This window comes from Salminus brasiliensis, chromosome 25, assembly GCF_030463535.1.
Source record: "Salminus brasiliensis chromosome 25, fSalBra1.hap2, whole genome shotgun sequence".
Lineage (NCBI taxonomy): Eukaryota > Metazoa > Chordata > Actinopteri > Characiformes > Bryconidae > Salminus > Salminus brasiliensis.
Genome location: NC_132902.1, coordinates 24,523,663 through 24,549,262, shown reverse-complemented (window position 1 = coordinate 24,549,262; position 25,600 = coordinate 24,523,663). Strand labels below are relative to the sequence as shown.

At 42.3% G+C, this 25,600-nt stretch overlaps 2 protein-coding genes across 2 annotated transcripts in view; both read left to right on the top strand.

Annotated features, from left to right (window-relative positions):
- The first annotated feature begins 658 nt into the window (after positions 1-658).
- On the top strand, positions 659-4,423 carry rrad (Ras-related associated with diabetes). The gene is made up of 5 exons (XM_072671304.1): positions 659-794; positions 1,291-1,660; positions 2,199-2,272; positions 2,401-2,605; positions 3,263-4,423. Exons 2-5 carry the CDS (start codon positions 1,294-1,296, stop codon positions 3,538-3,540), a joined length of 924 nt encoding a protein of 307 aa, XP_072527405.1. The 5' UTR covers positions 659-794; positions 1,291-1,293; the 3' UTR covers positions 3,541-4,423.
- A 2,631-nt stretch (positions 4,424-7,054) lies between these two features.
- cdh16 (cadherin 16, KSP-cadherin) overlaps positions 7,055-25,600 on the top strand; it is a 53,965-nt gene continuing 35,419 nt past the window's right edge. The window contains exons 1-6 of the mRNA XM_072671571.1: positions 7,055-7,099; positions 9,903-10,001; positions 13,686-13,820; positions 14,197-14,326; positions 16,906-17,064; positions 19,491-19,687. Of these exons, the coding sequence (XP_072527672.1) occupies positions 7,055-7,099; positions 9,903-10,001; positions 13,686-13,820; positions 14,197-14,326; positions 16,906-17,064; positions 19,491-19,687 (765 nt within the window). The remainder of the gene's footprint in view (positions 7,100-9,902; positions 10,002-13,685; positions 13,821-14,196; positions 14,327-16,905; positions 17,065-19,490; positions 19,688-25,600) is intronic.

Below are 25,600 nucleotides of genomic sequence, written 5' to 3'. Positions count from 1 at the left end.
TTTGCACTTCTTGCGTTTCACGTCGCTCGTGTTGCAGGCGAGGTCACCTCGAGCGCTTGGGGCTGAATGAATGAATCATCGCGCGTGCACATTAGTATATGTATTTAAATGTGTGTGTGTGTGTGTGTGTGTGTGTGTGTGTGTATGTCTTTTACAGCACGATGGACCTGCAGGTCAGCCGGGACACTTAAATTTGCAGCTGACCAGAGTCACCCTATAGCTGGAATAAGAGCTCTGACGAAAATGGTCATTTTTTTAATATAATATTTTTGCTGATTTGGTTGCATCGCATTGCTCTCGCATTCCCATGACGTCACTCGGGTGTCTTCATGCTTTCGACGAGCTTCTTTATAGAAATTACTCATATGGTTTAAGCAGAGCTGAAAGCATGAATGGTGACATCAGCATGCTGGTGGTGCTGTAGGTGGGGGGAGGGCTTTAGGTAGGAGGGAGATTCCCCCTACCTTTCCCAGTTTTGAATCACACACACACACACACACACACACACCCCTCTCTCCCTCCCATTCCCACTTCCCCATAGCCTGAACGGAGTGGCGTCACTACTATAACGAGGCGAGCCCTGCCTCGCGCTGACGTCACGGGCTCCACCGGGCCATAAATAAGGGGATCCGTCTGATCGCAACTCATCAGAGAAACGCTCTGGCTGAGGGAGATACAGCACAGCACAGCACAGCACAGCACAGCACAGCACAGCACTCGGATCTTTTAGCACTTTCCTTTTGGATCATTTGGAGTTTTGACTTCTTCTGGAGGACGTTGGACATCTCCTACATGTAGGTTCATTCATTTTAAGCGAGCTGCTTTGGCACTTTGTGCTTTAGTCTATGTGTTTTAGGTCTGATGTAGCTCTAATCCTGATGGAAATGACCTTAAGCTGTCTTTACACTCTGTTTTTAAGCCGGAGCACCCACTTTACGCTAAAAATAAAGGTGCCAGAAAGGGTTCTTGGTGCGATGCCATGGGGGAACCAGTTTTGGATCCATAAAGAACCATTTTATAGGAGATGAGAGGGAGAAGAACCTTTACATCCACTTCTTTAAGGTTCTTTATGAAGCTAAAATGGTTCTTCTATGGCACTGCCCAAAGAACCCCCCATTATTCGAACCGTATGGCTACTGTCTGGGCTGTTTCGGCCAATAACAGAGTGCCTCAGATGCCTGGAATGAGATGAGATGTTCTCTAAACTATTGACCGTCTGCACACAGGCTGAGTGATCGTTAGGTTGGTCCACTGCACAGGCAGCTCTAACACTTGTCTTGTGTCACGCAGACCATGACTTTGAACAAAGGTGACAAGTTGAGGAACATGGACAAGAGGAGAGGGAGCATGCCGTTTCCCGTCCACCTCCAGAGCCTGCACAGGAGGAGCATGCCCGTGGATGACCGCGAGCTGCGCTCCACCGTGCCCTCGGTGCAGTCCGCTGAGCTGTCCAGCCTGACGCGCTGCACATCCTACAGCCCTGGAGAGCAGCACCGCCACAGCTGCGTCTCCGACTCCTCAGACTCGGTCATCTCCTCCGGCAGCGACTCAGAGGGACAGATCTACAAGGTCGTCCTTCTGGGAGAACACGGGGTTGGGAAGTCCAGCCTGGCCAGAATATTCGGAGGAGTGGAGGACAACCACGACTATGAGGATGCAGGTAAATGGCCACATGGAGACCTATTTGTTGAAGGGTAGAGTTCAAGTTTGGGTGATGTGCTGTCACTGCGTTTAGGTCTTCCCTGCTGGTAGGCTAAGGGCATTAGACTAAACATCAGTAAATACAGACATAACACAATACAGCCAATACAGTTAAAGCACAGCCTGGTAGCAGATAATTGCATTTGCCTCTGATAAGGGTGTATCCCAAGGACGACCACAGATTAACTACATTAGAAACGCACCACCAGAGTCTGCGTAAAAGCCAATGGCATGGATTATGTGGGCAACCAAGCAGAGGCATATTGATTAGGGCTCGTCTCTATTGCATCCATTACTCACAGATGGAGGTAGAGCGCCTGTTGGCGGAGCGTAGTGTGAAAGGATTAAAGCGACGGCTCTAAAGAGCAGTGGTGAACCTGGCAGATGTTTTGGGATAATCCAAACAAACGGCAGCAGAAGTGACATTAAAAAAAAAAAAAGCAGTGTTGTCATGCAGTAAGCTGGTGCTGATCCTCCTGCTCCTTTCTGTTCTGCAGGAAACACATATGACAGATCAATCATCGTTGACGAGGAGGAGGCGAATATCCTGCTGTACGACGTTTGGGAACAGGTGAGCATCTTCAGAAAGGCACAGAACTGAGGAGATCGGGATGATCTGATATAGGATACATGGCATTTTGGCCTTGTATGCATTGTGCATTGTGTATTGTAACTCATCCCCCATAAATGTGACTTCAGGATAACAGCCAATGGCTGAAGGATCAGTGCATGCGAATGGGCGACGCCTACATCATCGTCTACTCCGTGACGGACAAGTCCAGCTTCGAGAAAGCTTCAGAGCTCCGCATCCAGCTCCGCCGGGCACGGCAGTCCGAAAACATCCCAATCATCCTGGTGGGCAACAAGAGTGACCTGGTGCGCTCCAGAGAAGTTTCTGTAGAAGGTGAGTCATCAGCTGTCGGCTGGGAGACTAGTGCTACTGTCTCCTACTGGCCCCCACTCTGTTGCTCTGTCCAGCCAGTTCAGGTGGATAATGTGAAGGCTGCTGGAGTTACATAAGCATTCCTAGGTGACAGATACATGGAAAGTCCTAAATAAATTAGGCTCCAGTGTTAGTAGTAGCCCAGAGCCATAGATGAGTACAACGACCAGATGATTCAATTTGACAGCTCCAGTTTTACTGGGATTCAATTTGGTTTTATATGATTGTATCTCAGAAATATCGTTTTTACAGGAGAAGGAAAAAACATCTTAACTTTCAATAGAAGTCAATGGAAAAGGATTTTATTCTAAGCAGTTTTAGAGCATTTCTATTGGTCCATTCATCATGAAATCGTGACACAATGTAAAACACGACTGCCAGATTTATAATAGGTCAAAAAGTGAAAAACGGCAAAAATTAAGATACAAGGTTTTTACAGGACAGCAAAGATATATAAACACACCCATTTCTGGACTCTTAGATATTTATTTGATATATACAATAAAAAGGACCAATCAGACCCCCCACTATTGCATTTGTCAGCATTTTCGTTCTCCCTAACCGAAACCACCGACCCCCCTCTGACCTGTGTCCATTTCTTTCCTTTGTCCCCCTCAGAGGGCAGCGCCTGCGCGGTGGTCTTCGACTGCAAGTTCATCGAGACGTCGGCCTCCCTGCACCACAACGTGCGCACGCTCTTCGAGGGCATCGTCCGGCAGATCCGCCTACGCAAGGACAGCAAGGAGGAGAACGCGCGGCGCATGGCCAACTGCAAGCGGCGCGAGAGCATCAGCAAGAAGGCCAAGCGCTTCCTGGGCCGGATGGTCGCCCGCAAGAACAAGAAGATGGCCTTCCGGCAGAAGTCCAAGTCCTGCCACGACCTTTCTGTGCTCTGAGAGAAAGTGAGAGAGAGAGAGAGAGGAGGAAATAGGAGAGAAAGAGAAAAAGAGAGAGAGAGAGAGAGAGAGAGAGAGAGAGAGAGAGACAGCTGGACACTCAATGTCGATGTGGCCCCGTCGGGAGGGAGCCGAGACCAGACGCTGTGTGTGTTCAACACCAAACCCAAGGACTAGAGAACTGTACAGAGATATTTGCAGTATTTTCTATTGTAAAAACAGACAGACAGACAAACAGACAGACAGACAGACGACCCTTTCAGTCTGAGCTGATAGACCTGCATGAAGCTTTTTAAGTTTATATTTAACTTTTTTAATTTTTATTTTATTTTGCTGCCTTAACATGTAGAGTCATTGAATTCTAGCTGTGTGAGTGGAAGGGCGGTTCTCGGACCCTGAGCTGACCGCATGCCTTCGTGGTGGAAATACGCAAAGAGGAAACCGTGCTTGTGAATGCAGTAGCTATCGTACTGATGTACACTTCTCAACAGTGGGCTTCACGTCTCATGTGCGTGTGTAGAAGGAAACGAGCACAACTGATTTTCCGTATTTATATGAGAATCATACATAATATGGAATCATATTTACTTGAATCTGAGTGCGCAGGTTCGTACTTCAGCCAAAACACACTCACACACAGGACTATGTTGGGACGGAGGGAGGGTTTGGGGGGGCTTTAAAGTGTCTGGGACGTTTCACACATTTAATCATTAAACTAATATTTAAGTGAGAGGTGTGGCTGAATGGCATAGAAGCAATAACTTATGTGTTTTGTGAGCTGTTTTTCAAGATGTTTGATTTGCACTTCCATTTAATATTATCGGATTGTTAATTTTATTACATGTTTACATTGATTTTATAATAAAACGGTCATGAAAAGAACACCGGTCGTGTCTTCTGCTCACTCTCGCTCTCACCCCCACACATACACAGGCTAAGGGGACCTCAGCTGCATGTAATGTGTTCCATCATGCATATGCAGGCATGGAATAGTTCGGGGGCTCGTGTTGGCCATGGGTGTAATGACAGGAAACAGGGCAGTTAAGGGGGTTTGCGGCAAATTAAAAAAGTTAAATATTAAGCTTCTGGAAAGTAGACGCCGTTCTCTCTCACACTTTGACTCACACGTCTGTGCCTCAGTTCAGGAGCAGGGTGCACACTGCTGGACGGCTCAGTCAAGGTAAGAGGGATTTCTTTAGTTTAGTTAGAGTCATATTTTGCTCATTACAATCGGGACAAGTGGACACTGGCTGCAGGAGGACAGCTTGGCCTCCTTTAATACTCGTACACTCTTAAAAATGAAGGTGCTATAAGGGTTCTTTGAGTGCTGCCATAGTAGAACCATTGCTGGTACCTTTTAAAGGTGTACAGAGGTGCATGTAAATGCTCTTTACCAATTTTAAGGGTCTACACACTCTTTTTAAACATCTCTGTAACCAAAGTAGTTCTGCATGGAACCAAAATGGTTCTTTGAGCAGTGCCAGAATAGCAGAATAATAATTTCTGATTTATGGGATTTATGAGTTTTAAGTTACAAATACAACATAAATACAAATAGGTCTGTGCTCTTATGCCTCCCTATAGCACCTTTATTAGGCCTGTCATGATAACTACAGAATTACCGAACTACCGTACAATGTATGGAAATGACTTCCATTTACCAGCATTTCTGTTGACCTCGATGTTCACTGTTGAGTTTACTCAGAGTGAACGAGCCAGTCTGTCGACATAGTGTAAAAAAACAGTGATTTTATGTTTAATTATATACATTATAAACATAAAATTAGATTCCAATTTTGATCGGTCTTAATAATTACATTAATAAGCACACTGCTTTTAAAAGAGTGTAAACATTAATGTTATATTATATTACTATATTATATAATGAATATGAGTGGCATAAAATGAGCCCTAAATAACAATAATATCATTTATTTTAATGATATCATCTAAAAATAGACGATAGACGTTATCATGACAGGCCTGATCTTTATTTTATTTAAGTGTAGATTTGTGAACTTTACCAATGATAAACCATTACAGAGTTGATTTGTTATTTTATTTTTTGATCGGTTACTTTAATGTTTTACCCCTTAAATTCTCTTTTTATTACGTATTTCTTATTATTTTAGGTCTTATTATATTTAGGTCTTAACTACATGTAAAGAGGAAGTACGATATTTATGGATGATTTATGTGTGTATATAAACACCTTCATTAATGTGTGTATGTATGTATATATATATATATATATATATATATATATAGTGACATAAGTAAATAGCCATTAAATTGCATATATGTAATATGTGTATGATAGTATATTTGTTATATATATGTGCTACACACAATATGTTTGTATATGCTAATATATGGCTGACATTGACAAAAGTATTGGGACACATGCTCATTCCTTGTTTCTTCCATAATCAAGGGTATTAAAAAAGAATGTATCCTGCTTTTGTTGTTTTTGTTGGTAACTGTCTCTACTGATTTTATTGCATTTAGCAACAAGAGTGTTAGCAAGGTCAAGATGTTCGACGGTCACCACCCCACCTCATTTCTAACTCCCCACCTCAAACTCCCTATAGTGCACCATCAATCCAGAGATAGGTTTATGTTGATCTGCTCCAGAGAGTCCTATTCTATTGGCAGTACTTCTCGACAGGGACTAGACAAGCTGTGTTTTAGCAGAGAGGAAGTTTGAACCTCCTGGGCATTCAAGGGTCAATAAACGGAGGCCTATAGCTGCACAGAAAAGCGCTGAAGGCAGTGTTTTGTTCTTGTCCAGGCCAGATTACACCACAGTGACATGAAGCAGTTTTGATCATTTATCCATCAGCGTCTGTGCTTTAGGTGGCCCTGCAGTTCTAATCCTGCTAAAGCCAAATGCGTCACTTTCTTTTGTCTCTCAACTCTTTCTTCAAGCTGGTGAATGCAGCCTACGTAAAGTCCCATTAACGGGCACTGCACTCTGCTGGTGCGCAATAGGCCCCGAGTTTTAACGGCTTAATTTCGCCAAAGAAAGGAACAGCCTCTGAACCTCAGAGACTGGTTGATGTTTCGAGCTTAAAGAAGAGGCGTAATTTGGCAAAGACGTCTCATATTACAGTTAAGTCCAAATGTTTGTGTTTTCAGACACCTCAGTAACACCGTTCAGGCTTTTGAGAACAAATTGGGGAATATTTGACTGTAATACCAATTGAACGCCAGTGCCAGAGGAGAGAGCACTTACAGTAGCCTCAGCAGTAATCACAAGGCTTTTAGGTTTAAATAGTGATGTTTTTTTATGTTACAGTCCAGCTTTCCACAATTTGTTCTCAAAAAGGGGGACAGCTCTACTAAACACTGTGATGTGTTTGGATAAGTGATGCAGAAGGGTTTAAAACCTTAACCGTTGGATTTGCAGCGTAGGCCGACACTCACAAAACACACAACTGCCTCTAAATTAAGTCAATTCTGTAAATTAGACAAATGAAACATGATGGTTTTGTTCACCAGTCAATAGGTCATGATGATCTCAGTGGAGAAGGTGTCTTCATGGATCGTACCTCTAAGTGTAAGTCTCTAATTTTTACTATTTACATTAAAATTATATATATATAACTATAATATGTATAATGTAAATAACTATATCACACAACAATAAACAGTAGTATCTTTGCAGACAGTATATTGTTAGATGTTAGATATAGGAAATGGATTTACAGCATTATGTATGATAGGTCAGGTATAGGTATATATGTACATATATGGACACATATGTATCATAATATATAGAATGTATGGATACTATTTTTTACAGCATATATATATATATATATATATATATATATATATATATATATAGTGACATAAGTAAATAGTAATTATATCTTATATGTGTATGATCATACATTTGTTAAATATATGTGCTACAAATATATGTTTGTATATGCTAATATATGGCTGACATTGACAAAAGTATTGGGACACGCGCTCATTCTTTGTTTCTTCTGAAATAGTATTAAAAAAGAATGTATCCTGCTTTTGTTGGAGTAACTGTCTATACTGAATTTAATTGCATTCAGCAACAAAAGTGTTAGCAAGGTCAGGATGTTGGATGATCACCACCCCACCTCATTCCTAACTCCTCACCTCAAACTCCCTATAGTGCACCATCAATCCAGAGATAGTTTCATGTTACAGAGAGTCCTATTCTATTGGCAGTACTTCTCGACAGGGACTAGACAAGCTGTGTGTGTGTGTGCATTTGCACATCTGTGTCAGCAATAGGTGCAGCTTTAAGTAGCTAAATGCAATCATTAGAAGGGGTGTCCACAAATATTTGGACATGTAGTGTGTCCCCTTTTTTTTGTTGCATATATGTCAAATTGTGTCCAATATGAGACAATATATGTTGGATATAAGGGGTTTCTATATGTTCTAATATACTGTCATATATCAGATATTCTGTATGGGGGTATATGCTGTATATCTACTAGGGCACAACGAACAGTGTTTGTGCCAGTTATTATCACTGCATGTGAAATTCGGACAAAGAAAAGTGTGGAATTGACCCTAAAACCCAATTCTGAATAGCCATGGGAAAGAAAATGTCCTCGTCAAGCTGACGAACTAAAAACAAAGACGAGACCCCGACTAAGCCCCTCACATAGATGCTGACTGTCCAATCATAGATTAACAACTGTAAGCCCATGCACTTTTGACAAGCTTTCAAAATGATGGATTTTCTACTTTACAAATAATACTTGCCTTGTCCAGACTGATTGTTTGGGTCAGAAAAAGGTCATCGACCCATCACAAATTCTGGATGCCGTCCACAATATCAAAGTTTGACTGAAAAGCAGCATTTTTCAGTCTCTGAAGGAGGCACTGGTATGTGTGGGCCTGCATGGTCCCTCACTGATTCTTCTATCAATCATATTAACTGTATTTATATATAAGTATATTCTTTTAAAATAATAGCTACTGTATTTTAACTCACCTCGGGTTAAGGGTCAGCTCAATAACTAGCTTAACCTGCAAAAGCCAGTGGTGACATGTGTCTCTGTCCTTCTAATATATGACTATAGGTTAAGGGAGAATAAAGCCTGCATCATAAATAAACATAGATATTTATAGGTCACAGGTATTTACCTACGTTCATTTCTGTGTGCTAACTAAGCTCACTAAGCTAATAGCTGCTTTATACCTGACTACACCACTGTGTTAGCTCACATGCTAATGTTTAATGATTATGATTAATCATAATGATTAATAATAAGCCACATTTACTGAACATCCTGGGTGTGTGTACATGTGACCTCATTTGCAAAATGCTGGTGTGTTTGGTTTAGTGCTTGAGACAAAACCAGTTCACCAGTTCATGTGAATTCCTTGTTTTTATAAAGGTCTGTTTTTTTGCCCATTGAACAATTTAATAAAACACTTTAGTAAAACGCCATAAATTACATTTAAGCAGTTCTGTCCTAATTTCTCAGACAACATGATGAAATACATAATACAAGTTAAAGAATTGTTGTGAAATACATGGATTTAACTGTAAGATATTTACAGAGTCATGTCATCTCTTTATTATTATTTTTTTAATAATAATAATAAAAACACCAATGAGATGCTCAATTATTTAATTACTATTGATAGAAAATTGAAAAATGGGTCAAAATCCAGGTTCTTATGGGATAAATAAAAAATGTAGCATTACTCTGCCTTACAGCCATACTACATAAAAAGGTCTATAGTTAAGCCAGTAACAGAAATAAACATAAAAAAAAAAAATTAAAAAAAAAAAAAAAAAAAAAAAAAAAAAATATATATATATATATATATATAGTGGCATAAGTAAATAGTAATTATATCTTATATGTGTGTGATCATATATCTATATCATATATCTATCATATTTCATTGTATTTAGCAACAAAAGTGTTTTGTTTATAAAGGTTTATAAAGGTTGGGTTTTTATAAAGGTTTGTTTTTTCCCCCATTGAACAATTTAATAAAATGCTTTAATAAAACACATTTAATAAAATCCAAAATCCATGGGATAATCCTTATGGGATAAATAGTGAATGTAGCATTACTCTGCCTTACAGCTATACTACATAAAAAGGTCTATAGTTTAAGTGAGAATAAGGCCTGTAACATAAATAAACATAAATATTATAATAATATAGGTCTTCCAGGTATTCATCTACGTTCATTGCTGTGTGCTAACATATCCTATCTTGCTTACAGCTACTTCCAGTCTATCTCAGACCAGACGGCACCACTGTGTTAGCTCACGTGCTAATGTTTAATGAGCATTAGTACCTGCACAAACCTTCATGAATGAAAGTTCAATCCTTCCTCTGTTTCAGCTGGTGCTTTCTCTGACTGCTCTGAACGGCGAGGCGGCGCACCTTAAGATTGGTGTTCCAGAAAACTATGATGGTATTTTCCCCTGGTACCTCACCAAGGTGAGTTCTCCTCACTAAGAGGACAAAGTGACACTGTTTCTCTAATCTTCTGCTGAACTCATTTCCAATAACAGATTAGCCCCTTAGCTGGAGCACCATTAAGCACTGTTTATAGTTTGATAGCACTGTTTTTCTTTTTTGCACCAGATAAAAGGGTTCTGTAGAGGTACTAACAACTTAAAGATCCCCTCAAATATAAAAAATGGTCTTTAAGGCCCAGTTGTGTTCCATAAATGAGCTTAATTCATTATGGTAAACTACTACAGTCTTTAAAAATAATGGTGCTACAAAGGGTTCTTATTGAGATACCATGGTTGGTCCTATAAGGGGCCAGTTACTGTATGGGGGTATGAGCTGTAACCCTACTGAGACTCAATGAACAGTGCCAGTTATTATCACTGCATGTAAAATTGGGAAGTCGGCGCAGGTCCTTCACCATCAATTTCTGAAAGAACACTCTGAAGGGAGCTGCAGACCAATTGGCATGTAAGAGGCTTTTGCTCATTTCTGCTTAAGAATGATGAGAATGAGGAGAATTTGCCGTAGACAGGAATTTCTGCCACTGCTGGTAGACCAGTATGACCGTATGGAAGACTTCCATATGCCTGCAGATTCAGCTACTTCCTTCACACTATGGCCCAAATGCTAAAAAAAAATCACTTCTTTTAGCCAATCAGCAACATCTGCTTTATGACCCATTTTCCACACATCCATCGAGACCCTCGCTGCTCTGATCCACCCAATCTATGCATCCCGTCATGCACCCGCAGGTATTTTTAGCTCCATCATCTTTGTGTAGCATCATCTGCAGGACCCTGCTTTTTTTGTCTGGGGAGCTCATTTCTGCCTATTCTGCGTACAACAGTTTAGCCCAACCTCCAAATCACTCTGGATTAACAAGGCAGCCAATCAGAGCAGAGCTAATTTACAATATCCAACTTTACTTTTTACTTCCACAGAATACAGCGAGGTTAAAAAATGGGCCTATGAAATTGAGTTATGCCTGTTTTTCATCCAAAAAAGCTGTAATAAGCTGTGTATTGTTAAAGCCTTAAAGAAAGAACAGCAAAACGACACACAATTCAGTGTCCAGCTCGTTTCCTGATGTCACTAAAGCGTAACAAACCGCTGCTGAAGGAAGCGCTCCACCTATAGCTTTTTTGTCCTAAATGGAGCAGTTATTATTGGCTGCCCTTGTGTTATGAATCAGACAGGCGAGTTGAGAGCAGCTTATTAAAGACCACTCTCGAACGTCAAACGGGGGAAAAAGACTCAAAAAGAGTGGAGAGCTTTTGTACACATTGTTCACTTTCCTCTTTCACAGAACTGAGAGCTCAAGGTGTAATTATGAGCAGACCGCTCATACACCGGCCCCTCGTCACCGCACTAAATACGGAGCTGCCGTACAAAGGCCTAACTGCCAGCCGTCCCGGGTCCAAGACGGCAGGCGTCTTTAACCAGATGCCAATTGGTAATGGGCAGGTTGCTATCTGCAGCCGTGCCTGTTCACTCTGACACTGTAATTGGAGGCATTTTTTAAAAGGACTCGAGAGTCTGGGAGCTGCGTTTTGACGCTGAGCTATCAGAACGATCTTCGAGTCGATTTTAATGACATGCATGAGGGTGGGTGGTTGATTACCCCCGCTCTGTTTGCTCTGAAAGGACTTGATGGTGGCTGTACAGTGTTTATTCAGGATTTCAAAAATAAGTGACAAACAAATTGGCTGTGACTCAGTGGAGGGCTTTTTAGTGCCCTTCACTCGAATTTTTTTCTTGTATATAAACCTATCAATAAAATCATGCAGGCGTGGGTTAAAGGGACATGTCTGCTTGATAGCAGTATAGGCAGTAATTTACTGAAAGCGGCTCAGTGCTGCCTGCAGTACACTGAGTGCAATTAGGCCTTCAGTCTGCTTTTAAAGTGCCTTATAGTATATTCTTAGCATGGTATGCTTTCCCCCTAAAGTTCATTTTTAATGCCAGAGTTTTTTTACAGATATTTTTGTCACTGTACCAATAAAATATGTAAATGAGCTCTGTTTTGACTGGCTTAAGAGAGACGAAAATAACTTTCAATGAAAGTCAATGTAAAAGATTCTATCCCAAGTCATTCTGGAGCATTTCTATTGGACCATTCGTCATAAAACTTCTTTAAATTCTGATACAACTTAAAGAACAACTTTCAGATTCTTACTACACCACATGTCCAAATGTTTGTGGACACCCCTTCTAAAGAATGCACTTCTAAAGAAAAGCACACACAGCAGATCTAGTAGTCCCTGTAGAGAAGTACTGCCAATAGAATTGGACTCTAGTGAACATGCTGCCTAATAATGCCAGGCGTGGGCTAGAGGGGTATAAAGCCCCCCGGCATTGAGCTGTGGAGCAGTGGAGAAACTGTGTTCTCTGGAATGATGGTGGTGGAGCTCCATCCAGTACTTTTGGGATGAGTTAGGGAGGTGGGAATGATGAGGTGGGTTGGTGATCATCCTCCAGCATGATGACTTCACTAAACGCTCTTGTTGCTGAATGCAGTCAAATCCTCACAGCAATCGTCTTCCAAATTCTAGAAGAAAGCCTTCTTGCCTGAGCTGTAGAGACAGTTACTCCAACATAAACAGGATCAACTCTTTTTAAAGGCCTTGATAAAAAAAAACAATGAATAAACAGGTGTCTTGATACTTTTTTAGTCAATTTAGTGTATATCATATTTGCATGGCAAAATGTAAAAAAAGGCAAAAATGGAGATGCAAGGTTTTTGGGTAAGGGTGACAATATATTTGCATGGGTTTATGTGACATCACAAAGACAATGACATTAAAACAGGCTGCTTTTATGTCATGCTTCATTAAGCTGTCTTAACACCTTACGCAGCTAGTGGTCCACCAGTGGTCCAATAATACCAACAAACAGCCCCACCAGTTTGTTCAGACGTCCCTTGGAGTGTTAAGGGGTTCAATTTGAGATAATTCCCATGATTCCCAGGTCCTTTAAATAAACAACATGACACACTTTCGTGTCCCGAGAATTAAGCGGAGAATTGCTGGCATGGCACTGGCCGCTGAGCTCGGCCTGCTATGTGGTATGCACAGCCCCATAGAAGCTAAGAGAAATTCCTTGCTCAGCAGGAACATGCTTTGCTTGAACGCTGGCACCAAGCACACGCCGCGCAAAGCACGCGCCGCGCCAAGCCATGCCAGGTTGTTAACCCAGCGATAGCAGCACGTGCCTTTAGTGCCAACCGTCAAAGGACTTAATGCTGTCAGCAGCAGCCGTCCCTTTAGCCATGGTGGAGGGCTGGGCATGTTAAGAGGTTGCCGCCAAAGATGTAGCATGGCTGTTTGCATATTTTGGGATGGACTCTGACAGCTTGCTCTATCTTAACCCAGAGTTTCCACCAGCATGCCTCACGCACGGCGCTAGCTGTCAAAGACAACTGTGAAAAAGCAGAAAATGAAGCATGCTGACTTCAAAGCACCAAAGAAATGGCCGAGGCCTGTCAGTTGCAGTGACATATCCCGCTGTCAGGCTTAACAAGGGAGGACAGTTGTGGTGTTTCGTGCCTAGACCACACATCTGTGGCCCTTTTTTCTTTAAGAAAAACACTTGAAATCTGATCTGGGCTGAAGCTTTTTGTTGTAGCAGCGCTTGTTTTCAATGCCAGTGTCGAATGTTTCTCCGCAGCTACCGGACCTGCCCTTAACATACACCGATCTTTTGGTCAGTGGTGATGACGAGGGCATTTTTGGAGTGGAGTCTGGGTTCTTGTATGCGCTAAAGCCACTGGATCGAGAAAAGCAGCCTTCATACTCTCTGCAGGTGGGTAGTGGGTAGAAAAATACGGCAAATTTTCATTTTCGTGCTCAAATTTCAGATAAAAAACCCTTGAACCCGAGAACCCTACATTATCCATCTGCTTCGGGCAGCGGTAGCCATGGAAATAGTTCCCCCTTCATCATGCATCATGATCAAGGTAATTATTACGGAGCTTTGTGACGTTTGAATGTTTGTAGCCAAACTTCAGCACAAAAAAGAGCCTGGGCTGAAAGCAGGCATCCTGCAATTTGGCTTCAAGGCTGTGCCAAAAATACCTGGCGAACGGCGTCAAAAATTGCAGGTCATAATGTGTGATGAAGGGCTGTAGTGAAAAGGCCTTGTCGAGTGTTCGTTGAACCTGCCTGCATTTTTCTCCCAGGTGTCCTTCACGGCGTCCATGCACCCTCAGAGCTTCACTGTGGAGGTGTGCGTCATTGACAAGAATGACAACGTGCCTGTGTTCCTGGAGGAGAGCATGAGAGGCTCCGTGCAGCTGGGTCTACTGAAAGGTGGGAGGGGGAGTTCATCAGGGCTCCATGTGCGGTCCTACATCAGTTGGTATCCAGCCTTGTTACGCAGCATATGTAAGGCTACGCCGAAGCCTGAATGACAGGAGATTTGACATAAAGTGAGACAAAAAGACTTGATGGACATTTTTGGACAGTGAAGTATTCAAAAGAACCTTCAAGGTGTTGGCTTGCTGCACAAATGTGCAACTCTGACAAATGAAGGGTGTTGATGTTCAAGGGAATCTGAAGGAACAGAGATACACTTCAAGGTCTATTCATTCCATTTGTCAGTTTCTGACAGAGCACCACAGATGCTGCATCCATCCATTGACGCAATTGACGTCTTGCTTTTGTCATAACCTTCAGATTCATGAAAGAGTGTGAAGCTTCATCATGGATGATGGAGTTTTCAACCCTTCATTTGGTGAATTTTTTTTAGGAAAAGTGTCTTAATTAAGGCCTAATATGCTGATGGTCATCTGCATGCCACAAAAAGAAACCTCACTCTACTCTTAAGACCCATAACAAAGGTATCCTGTGGTATCTGGCCCCAAGACATTAGCATCAGATTCTTTAACTCCTGGAACCAAATTATGTAAAAACACTTTGGATGGTGGACAGGCGTTAGCATGGGCATTCTGATTCTTCCTTGCAGCTACTGCAGGAAGGTGCTGCACTGTGTGTTGAGGTATTCCTCCTGCTGTCGCTGCAGACTTGTCAGAGTGCCCATGCTAACCCCTGTCCACCATCCAAAGTGTTTTTACATCACTTGGCATCATATCACTTGAGTCCAACCTGACTGGTCTGCAGTTATTGCAGGGGGCGCTGCACTGTGTGTTGAGGTATTACTCCTGCTGTCACTGCAGACTTGTCAGAGTGCCCATGCTAACCCCTGTCCACCATCCAAAGTGTTTTTACATCACTTGGCATCACATCACTTGAGTCCAACTTGACTGGTCTGCAGCTACTGCAGGGGGCGCTGCACTGTGTGTTGAGGTATTACTCCTGCTGTCACTGCAGACTTGTCAGAGTGCCCATGCTAACCCCTGTCTACCTTCCAATGTGTTTTACATCATTTGGCATCCTACCACCGTCATCCTCCTGCAACTGTCATTATTAACATTTCTGAGCTATGTGTCACAGCAGCTATTCTGTCTCAGGTAGGATAGTCTTCGTTACCCCCACAAACTGATGAGCCTTGTCACCTCAGACCACAGACCCTCAGACCTCAGTAGTTACCCACCAAAACAGCTGACCAGGAGTCTCCCACTAGCCTTGCTATTTTGGACATGCGCTGACCTAGTCGTCTAGACATTTCGTCTGCATCCATACATGACGACTATGAGAACTGACTAGAATCATTCTAGAAATACAAAAAAATAATAATTAAGACCAAGTAAGTAATTGTTGCAAGATTGCTTTCACACTGCCAGGTGACCGGGTCTGTTGTGCCACAAATCAGATAATTAACCAAATACAAAATCTGATTTGCTCTAATATCATAATACCTTCATCTGTCTGCCAGAGCAAGATGCATCCACACGTTCCAGCTGGAGATGTTCTACCAATCCTCTCCTCCTTCCCATCACAGCAGCCAAAGCAAGGCTTTCACTCTGCTGTTTAATGTTGTCATGGTTACAAATCTCAGCCCTTTTCCCCTGATTTCAGTTCTACTCTGCATCTGTTTCCTATTATTTTTTATCTGGTGACGTACTTCTCGTGTTTGTAATAGACAGAAAATACATGAAGTCAGGCCTAAAAATAAATGTTTGCTGTCCATTAGAGTTGTTCACGTCATCTGGTTTTGGGGAAGAAAGCTAACAGGGAAGCTATATACAGAGCTGATGCCGCTCTTTTGCTGAGAGTACAGATAAGTAAACAGGGATTAGTGTGGCTAATAAACAAGGATAAATTGTTAATTTTCATAACTGAGCTGAAAGGCCAGTGTTGCTAAGAAATCACACTTAGTTGGTCTGGTACATCAGGTTTAGTTAAGAGCTTTTTGCATAGAGCTTTTGACAAGCTGATGTTGTGGTAACTTAGCTTTATAGAAATCTAGAATTAATACAAAGAAAATTAAACAATAAAACATGTATCCATAAATGAGCAGCCGAAGATCACAGTGGCAAAGCTCGAGAAACCTTGGGAGAACCCAAGACTCTTAAGGAGGGCCCAAAACCACTTAGAAATGACTAATAAATGATATAAAGTCACCTCAACGCCACAGAAAGCTATTGTGATGCTCGAGTGCACTGATATAATCTTTGTCATGCTGAGCAGTAGTAATAATAATAATAATAATAATAATAATAATAATAATAGCAGTGATGCTGAATTAGCCCCATCATATATCCAAGTGCTGGTACATCAGAATCATACAGAGATGGGTATACCACTGTGTATGCTTTGATAGATCATAGCTGATGAAATGGGTCATATGGCTTTTAAATGCAGCAAGATGCTGTTTTTCTGAATAGTCATTAAATGATATCAACCAAACACTGATGTGAAAATTGTTCACATCACAAAGAACTAAAATAATAAGGTGTCCTGTACCACCTCTGCTGTCCAAACCACAGGGATCCCGTTCATGCAGGTGGAGGCTCTCGACCGTGACGATCGCAACACAGCCCACGCTGACCTGCGCTTCAGCCTTCTGGACCAGACACCACGAATTCCTGCCAGCCACATGTTCCACATAGATGCCACCACGGGCGAGGTGTCCCTCACTGAGGATGGTAATGAACACAGTGATTGTAAATTGACAGGGTTACAAACTGAAGCTAAAGAGTAGTCAAGTGACTAGTCTGACGTTAGATAGACGGACAGACAGACAGACAGACAGATTGCTAGATAGATAGATAGATAGATAGACAGATAGATAGATAGATAGATAGATAGATAGATAGATAGGCAGGTGGACGGATGGACAGATGGACAGGCAGACAAATAGATAGACAGACAGACAGACAGACATACAGACAGACAGATAGATAGACAGACAGACAGACAGACAAACATATAGATAGATAGATAGATAGATAGACAGACAGACAGACACATAGTTCTCGGCTAATAGACCACATCTGAAGAATTCAGGAAGAGGCTGTTGTTTGTTCAGAGAAGAAGCTAAAAGACAGTAATTGAGTATTTTACTCAGTACTTAAATACTGTACTGACTGTTTGCTTTCCAGTTGGGTTTATTGATTGTGCATTAACTGCTGTGTCAGTGTGAAATGCTCGGCCAGTCCTTTACAGTGTCCTCTAAATCCCACTGTATCCATCTTACTCCCATTCTGCCACGCACACACACTCAAGCGTGCACACACACACACACACACACACACACACACACACACACACACACACACATCTCTGTTCCAGCTCTAACCAGTCAAATCCTGATAGGGAATGAGAATCTGACCTGCTCTGATGCTATTCCTGGACACACAGTTTACCTTGGTGTTCAATTGGTCGGTTGCTTCTAACTGGACAGCAGTGTCCTGTGCTGCACCTTCTACAGCCCCTATTCTTCTCCTTCCCATTTAACCGTGAAATCAAGAAATAACCCTCCTCAATTCCTTCCCCTGTCACTCAGCCAGGCCAACAAAGGCCACTGATTGCCTCGTTAATGAGGTTATTAACAACGTTGTCCTTCTCCTTCTTGCTTTATTTATTTATTTTTTTACATTTCCATGAATTGGAAAAGGCTCTGTGGCCGTGCCAGGGCTCACAGAGCTGAAGCAGGATGTCGTTTAATTTGAGTGACTCATCCAGAGCCAGCCTGAACCCCGGGTCAGATCAGCCGATTCTCGGTCCGATGCCAAACGCAATCAGAAGCAGCCTGGCAGAGGGATGGAGGCAGATACAGGGGCTTAATATGCCATTACAATCACCCACCAGATCATGGAATATTTTTATGCTGTGTTTGTCTTAGGCTTTACCCCTCTTACGGTTCACATGCGGGCCTTTACGGCTGCTGTTAAACAGCTCTCAGGGCAACACAGATTTGTTTTTATGGGCAAGGCTTAATGTGAGAGGGGGATGCAGGAGGGTGCCATCCTACAGTCCAATGAAAAGAGAGAGACAAAACTCATCCTACTTGTAAAATCCCTTTGGATTTAAGACTGTAAGACTGTCAGATTAGATGTTTGATAGTTAGAGTCCGTGGCAATTAATAGCACAGGGTTCCAATACCATGGTGTTGGATTATGGCTGTTACACTTGTAGAGTTAATTCTAGTAAAACAAGGAAAATGGGAAATTCTGTGCAGTAAAGGTTAATATCTGTGGTGCTAATTAGCCAGTTTAGCTCCACATCATACATCATCTACCCTCACTTGAATCCACCATTCACTTTTTTGAAGATTGACCCCTGGTCATATGTCTAAATTGCCAGCTGCCAACCTGCATTGGTGCAAAAGGCACAGTGCATATACTCTCCATGGCCAAAACTATGTGGAGACCTGACCATTAGAACAATATATGAGCTTGTTAGACATCCTGTTCCCAAACAATGGACTTTAGTATGTTGTCAGCCTCATTTGAGGCTACAACAGCCTCCACTCTCCTGAGAAGGCCTTCCACAAGATGCTGGAGTCTGCCTGGAGGAAGAGCATACATACACTGATGTTGGAGAAGGCCTGGCTAACTACCAGTTCATCCTAAATATCAATGTCAATGTGGTTGACAATGTTGAGGTCAAGGCTCAGTGCAGGCCACTGGAGTTGCTCCACACATGTCTTCAGGGACCTTGTTTTCTGAAGGCACAGTCATTTGAGGCCTTCAGTCCAGGTCCTGAAGTTATCTACCTAGAGACCATGGGGGAAAATCTGATTGGATACATTTTTCTTAGATGTTTTCCAATACTTTTTGTCATTGCTTTACCAGTTTATTAAATACGCTGACCTTACCTACTCTTATTGACCGTTTTATCAGAAACACTGATAATGGTTACTAATGTACTGTAGCCCATTTGTTAATTTCCCCATCTACATCATCCATCATTGAAAAAAGCCCACCTCAAAGGCCATCATTAACCATTGACCATTCTTAGTATAGCAGTGACACTGACCAGGCAGTATCGGTCAAAATGGTCAACGAACGTAGAAACATAAGCATAAGTCAATGAGTGTAGATACATCCATGATCTGTTTACATTGCAGGGGCCTCCACGCTGGATCCTGAGATGTGCGGCCGCTATAAGCTCTCGGTGATGGTGCAGGACATGGGTGGGAAGTCGAACGCTTTCTTCTCCACTGGAACTGTGCTGGTGGAGGTGACGGGGAACACATGGGCTTCTCCTGACCCAGTACGGCTGCAGGAGAACCTTCCAGGACCTTACCCCATCCCCATTTCCCAGGTTAGAGTCGGCACATATATACACAGCCCAGTTAAAGACTAGAGCACGTGTATTTCTGAAGCTTGATCTGAAGGTAGAGCAGCATGTGGGCTGAGGCGGTAGAGTAATACTACAGGATTTTACACTAATATGACTCTATGGGTTACGCAGTGTTACACAGCAGCAGTTTTGGAGAGAGGTTCTCCACCTGCAGCTCCACCACCAAACCTCCATAGTGCAGTAGCAGCAGCAGCGTTCCGGCCCGGAGTGGGAATGACGGAGACGCCGTTCTCTCCCTGTTACAGTCAGTGCAGGAGCATCAGCAGGATCCTGAAGCTGCTGATTTAAGGCCAGATTGCTTCATAATGTTGCTTTAAGGCTTGTTTTTAAGGGAGGATCAAGTTTAAGTCTTGCTCTTATTTTTGACTTTCCTTTTAGGCTCCATCTCAACCAGAAATAGTCTTGAACTTGTCTCAGCCTCAACAAAGGTGGTCTCATGTAGGTGGTCTCAGCTGTGGTAGATCTTTGTTGGGACCAGATGAAAGCATGACCTTGGTGTGGTTGCGGGACTGTTTGGCTGTTTGCTGCCCTCCAAGAAAAATCCTTTTTGTGCCAAAAATTGCAGCTTTTATCAGACAATGTTCAAAGCCTAGAAGCTGAGGTTAGGCCAGGCTTGAATGAGTGGAATTTACACACCCATACAAATGACCATGGAAATACTCCAGTGTGTTTATGTGTGTTTGACTTTCAGTGTCATTCTCTCCCCATATGTGTCCATGTGAAAGCTCCCAGAATTCTCTTGCACCCCCCCTTCCCCTTCCCCTCCCTTCTGACGCTTGGCCTTCACAGTGACCTGACCTTTAGCTTATTATTCAAATTTTATAGTAGTCAAAGGCCCGAGCCTGTCTTGGCACGTAGCTGATTCTAGCATATAAATAACACTGGACACCTGACCCACAGAGAAAGCAAGAGGAGAGGAGACAGCCAGCTTGTTCGCCTCAGCACTATGGATCTTATCTTTTGTTTCCATTAAATTTTAATTGGCTGGAAAACATAAGCAGTGCTCTGCAGGTCTAACTGCAGTGGAAAGCATGAAAGAGGCTCAGAGGCTAGAGGGCTAGTTAAACTCATATGGAAGCATATAGAGGTTACAGTAAAGGCAATGCGGTTCAAAGAAATATGGGGGAACACTTTACTGAAGGTCAGCATTTTAAAGCTGCTGACATAAACCTTTATAAACATCAAATAAAGCAAATCCCAACAATAGTCAGTTGTTGTAATGTCTGCTTTAGACAATTTCAATGTCAGTAAAGGTTACGCCGACTAGCACTAGCTGGAATACGCCTTCATATTGCCACTGTTGCACAAAAACCTTGTATCTTCATTTTTGCTGCTTGTCACTTTTTATTTTATTTTTTATTTTATTTATTTTTATTATATGAATCTGGCATTTGTTCTTCACATTGTCTCAGAATTTCACGATGAACAGACCAATAGAAATGCTCCAAAATTACTTAGAATAAAACATTTTTACATTGATTTCCATTGAAAGTTAAGAAGGTTTTTTCCTTTTCCTATAAAGTTGTGATTTTGAAACATTTCTAAAATGTTGAGCTGTGTTATATATAATTCCAGCCCAACTTACAAGTCCGTTTGGGGCCTGTATGGGTAGCCCAACTGGGAACCAGAAATCTTTGTGCTCAGATTCCATGTTGGCCCCAGATATGGATGCCCACCATGGTAAATGATGGGACCCAGAGAGGTTTAACATGGGCCCCATATGGGTTGTATACTGCATATGAGGCCTAGATGGGACCCATGTGAGATTAAGGTAAGATGTAATGATTAGGCCCATTTGGGTTGCCCAACTGGGTCCCAATAAAAACACGAGTACAAACCCACTCTGAGCCCACCTGGAACCCACCTGGAACCCACCTAACCTACGTTCCACATGAGCATGCTGGCTGGGTTTTGTTCAGTTTTCTCTCAAATCTGAAAAGAGTGGCTGGATTTTACTTGATTGTTACAGTTTTAAATGAAGGTGCATCATGTTTTTTCAGGGTAGTTTGAGTGTGAGAGTGTAACCGCCCAAATCTAACCACCCAGCTCTTCTTCTTCCACCTCCTCCTCCTCCTCCTCCTCCTCCTCCTCCTCCTCTTCTTCACACTTTCCTCGTCCCACACATGCCTACGCTTTTCCACCCTCTGCTCATGCATGGCACTGAAAAAGTGGCTCATTTTCCAGCAGTGGTCGTCCATATTTATATGGCACACGCTACTGAAGGTGCTGTATTTAATTGCAGATTGGGCTGGAGGATGGAATCACATTGAGCTGTGTACCTATAGACCTGCTGGAGTTGGACTTCCTATACTAGAGCCACATCATGTAACTTGTAAGGGACTTGACTGGTCAATAGTTTTTTGAATTAAGAGGAAGAGTTTACAGACTGTAAGACATTGCAGATTCATACTGGATTAAAACCACTCTTTATTACTACTGTCAGACTATAAAAACTACACACACTGCAGATTCATACTGGATTAAAACCACTCCTCCATTATTACTGTCAGACTGTGAAAACTACACACACTGCAGATTCATACTGGATGACGATTAGTTTTTATGAATCATTATGATTGTCAGACCTTAAAAACTACACAGAAAAATTCATACTGGATTTAAACCACTCCAGAACTAATCAGAATTTGAAAACTTCACACACTACAGATTCATACTGGATTAAAATCAGTCTATAATTATTATTGTTGGACAGTAAAAACTACACACACTGCAGATTCATACTGGATTCCATCACACCACAGGTGTTACAGTCAGAATGTAGAAACTATGAACGCTGTAGATTCATACTGGGTTAGTAACACTTCACAATAATTACATCATCAGAGTGTAAAAACTGGGTCATGCAGATTCATACTGGATTAAAAAAACTCCTCCATTATTACTGTCAGACTGTGAAAACTACACACACTGCAGATTCATACTGGATGACGATTGCTTTTTACGAATCATTTTGATTGTCAGACCTTAAAAACTACACAGAAAAATTCATACTGGATTTAAACCACTCCAGAACTGATCAGAATCTGAAAACTTCACACACTACAGATTCATACTGGATTCCATCACACCACAGGTGTTACAGTCAGACTGTAGAAACTAAGAACGTTGTAGATTCATACTGGATTAGTAACACTTCACAATAATTACATCATCAGAGTGTAAAAACTGGGTCATGCAGATTCATACTGGATTAAAATCACTCCACCAGAATTACTGTTGAGCCTGTAGAAATGACACACTGCAGATTCATACAGGACTAAAACCAGTGCATGACTGTTACTATCAAACTGTAGAAACGACACAGACTGAATTCATACTGGAGTTGTTACTGTAAGAACACACACTACCAATTCATACTTCATACTATAATTATGGATCTCCTTAGTAATCACCCAAATTACAATGTCTACTCCTGCTCCGATTGGGTTAAGCAAGTATTAGGAAGGTGTCTTGTGATTGGCCAGGACAGAAGATTGCTCATTCCCGGAGTTTCTGGCTTCAAACTGCAGTAACTGCTAGAACATAATCATGAAACGATGAATGGAAAGCAAGGCTGAGCTCTGCAGCAGCAGAGTAGCAGAATAATACATCAAGGTATAGTTATGTCAGAGAGAGAGAGTGTGCGAGAGAGAGAGAGAGAGAGAGAGAGAGAGAGAGAGAGCTGAAGTCACGACGTACTCTTTATGTATGAGTGTTTATGTGTGCATGTGAGAGGGACAAAAAGCATGTGTGTGTGAGTGTATGTGTGCGCATTGCAAAGTGCAGATGTATGCATGAGTATGTGTAAAAGTGTGTGTGTAAAAGTGTGTGTGTGTAAAAGTGTGTGTCTCTTTAGCTCCATCAGTGAAGAGTTTTCTGCCTGTATGGGAAAGCCTTGTTCGGCCCACTCACTCGGGTGCTGAGTGTACATGTGGGTGGTGGGAGTCACAGCTGTTATGAAACAGGTTGGAGATGCTGAAGGACTCCGAGCTCACGCGCCTGTCTCTCTCTCGCGTGTTTACTCTCCTGCGCGATTCCGCTCTCACAGCAGCACCACAGGAGAGGCCTTTCCTCCTGTTTTTCAGTGCAGAAGCTCTTCGGGCATAAAAATAGAACCGAAAAGTCCAGCATAATCCTCCAAATCCCAATTTAGGGCTGTGTTTAAAGAATTACACTTTCCCCTAAAACAGCACTTCCGTAATACTTTCCGTAATACGTTAGATTTGACATTTTCAAGTAGTACATTTTTAATGCTTTTATTAAATATTTTGAAGGCTGCTATTATTTGGATCACTGCTTTTAGGGCCATGTGGTGAAAATACGAATATTCGACAAAAATTTGACTGCCAGAACATTAAAACCACCTGCCTAGTATTGCGTAGGCCCCTCTCATTCCGCCAAAGCATGTCTGACCCATCGAGGCATGGACCCCACAAAACCTCTGGTGAGACCTCTGTGAGCATCAATGAGCCTTGGTTCACTGGTTGTCCTTTACAAATCTAGACTGACCTTTGATCCATGAGATCACTACTGGAAAAAGCACGATATCACAATAATAATTAATATACAATATATAGTTGAACCATGTCATCTTCTCAGTTCTAGCATTTCTGGCTGGGTTCCTGATGCATCCTAATACCAACAGCTTTTGATAGATGCCCGTTCCTATCCAAGCTTCCCATTACGTAATGCAGATCATTTTTCATCTCAACTCTGCTTCCAAACAACTTTCCTGCAACCTAACCTTCGTCCACTGCCACTGATAACTGCAAGTGGCCTCCAAAAACTGTATGCAAATAAAAGCAGATCATCCTCAGAGATAGCCGCTTGCCTCTGTCACATCAGTGTCTGGAAAGAACAGTGCGCTTCAAAGAGCTGGGTTATCAGCCTCCATCTTTACACACAACTTAATCATTTGTATGACCGACCAGCAAAAGCCAACAATGACATCACCTTAGTCGGAGCGCACCATTTTTAGCTCAGAGCTGAGGTCATTAATCTCTTCAAAGCCCTGCCCTCCTGAAAATCTCTGACAGTGTATGCTCGGCCGTCTGAAGCGAAGTGGCCGTGTGTGTACACAGACGCTGGCTTTGGCGAGTCATCTCCATAACAAACCGAGAAGGTGCTGGGGCCACGACGAAGGTGCACGTGGTCCATCCCTCGGCTCCAAGGTCCTCTCCTTCTTGGGTGCTTTTTCACACCCCTTCCATCAACGGACGCCACTCTTTTTCCAGCAGAGTGGAAAATCCCTCCACGGCGGGGGCAGCTGCTCTGTTTTGGCAGCTGCTGACCTCCGTACACTCTCCAGTCACACAGTCTGCTCATCACCTCAGCGCTCTGCTAAACTTTTGCTTCAGCTCAAATGTAAACATCGGCCTCAGGAAGCCATGTAGCACTGCTTCAGGCTTTATGTGCGAGGGGCTGAGACCGATGGTGGTTTTGCATGTTGTCATGGGTTGCAGCGCTGTGCTCTGCCATGCAGTATCCTTTAATACCTCTGCAGGCCAAAAGTACTGAGTAGTGATTTTTAAAGGGTCTATATCACGGAAAACACATACTGCTGGCTATGTTTTTAAATCAAATATATGAATTAATGCATTATGTACACATTGTTTTTTTTTACTTACTTTTACTGAAACAGCCCTTTTCGATTTTCATGTTTTTGTAATGTTTGTGTGTATATATATCTATATCTATCTATCTATCTATCTATATATATATATATATATATATATATATGCAATCTGAATATATATACGATTTGAGCTCTGGACTATTGATGACAAGGTTGTGGGTTTGGTACCCATCTTCGGCAAGCTGCCACCGTTGGGCCCTTGAACAAGACCCTTAACCCTCTCTGCTCCCTGGGCACCA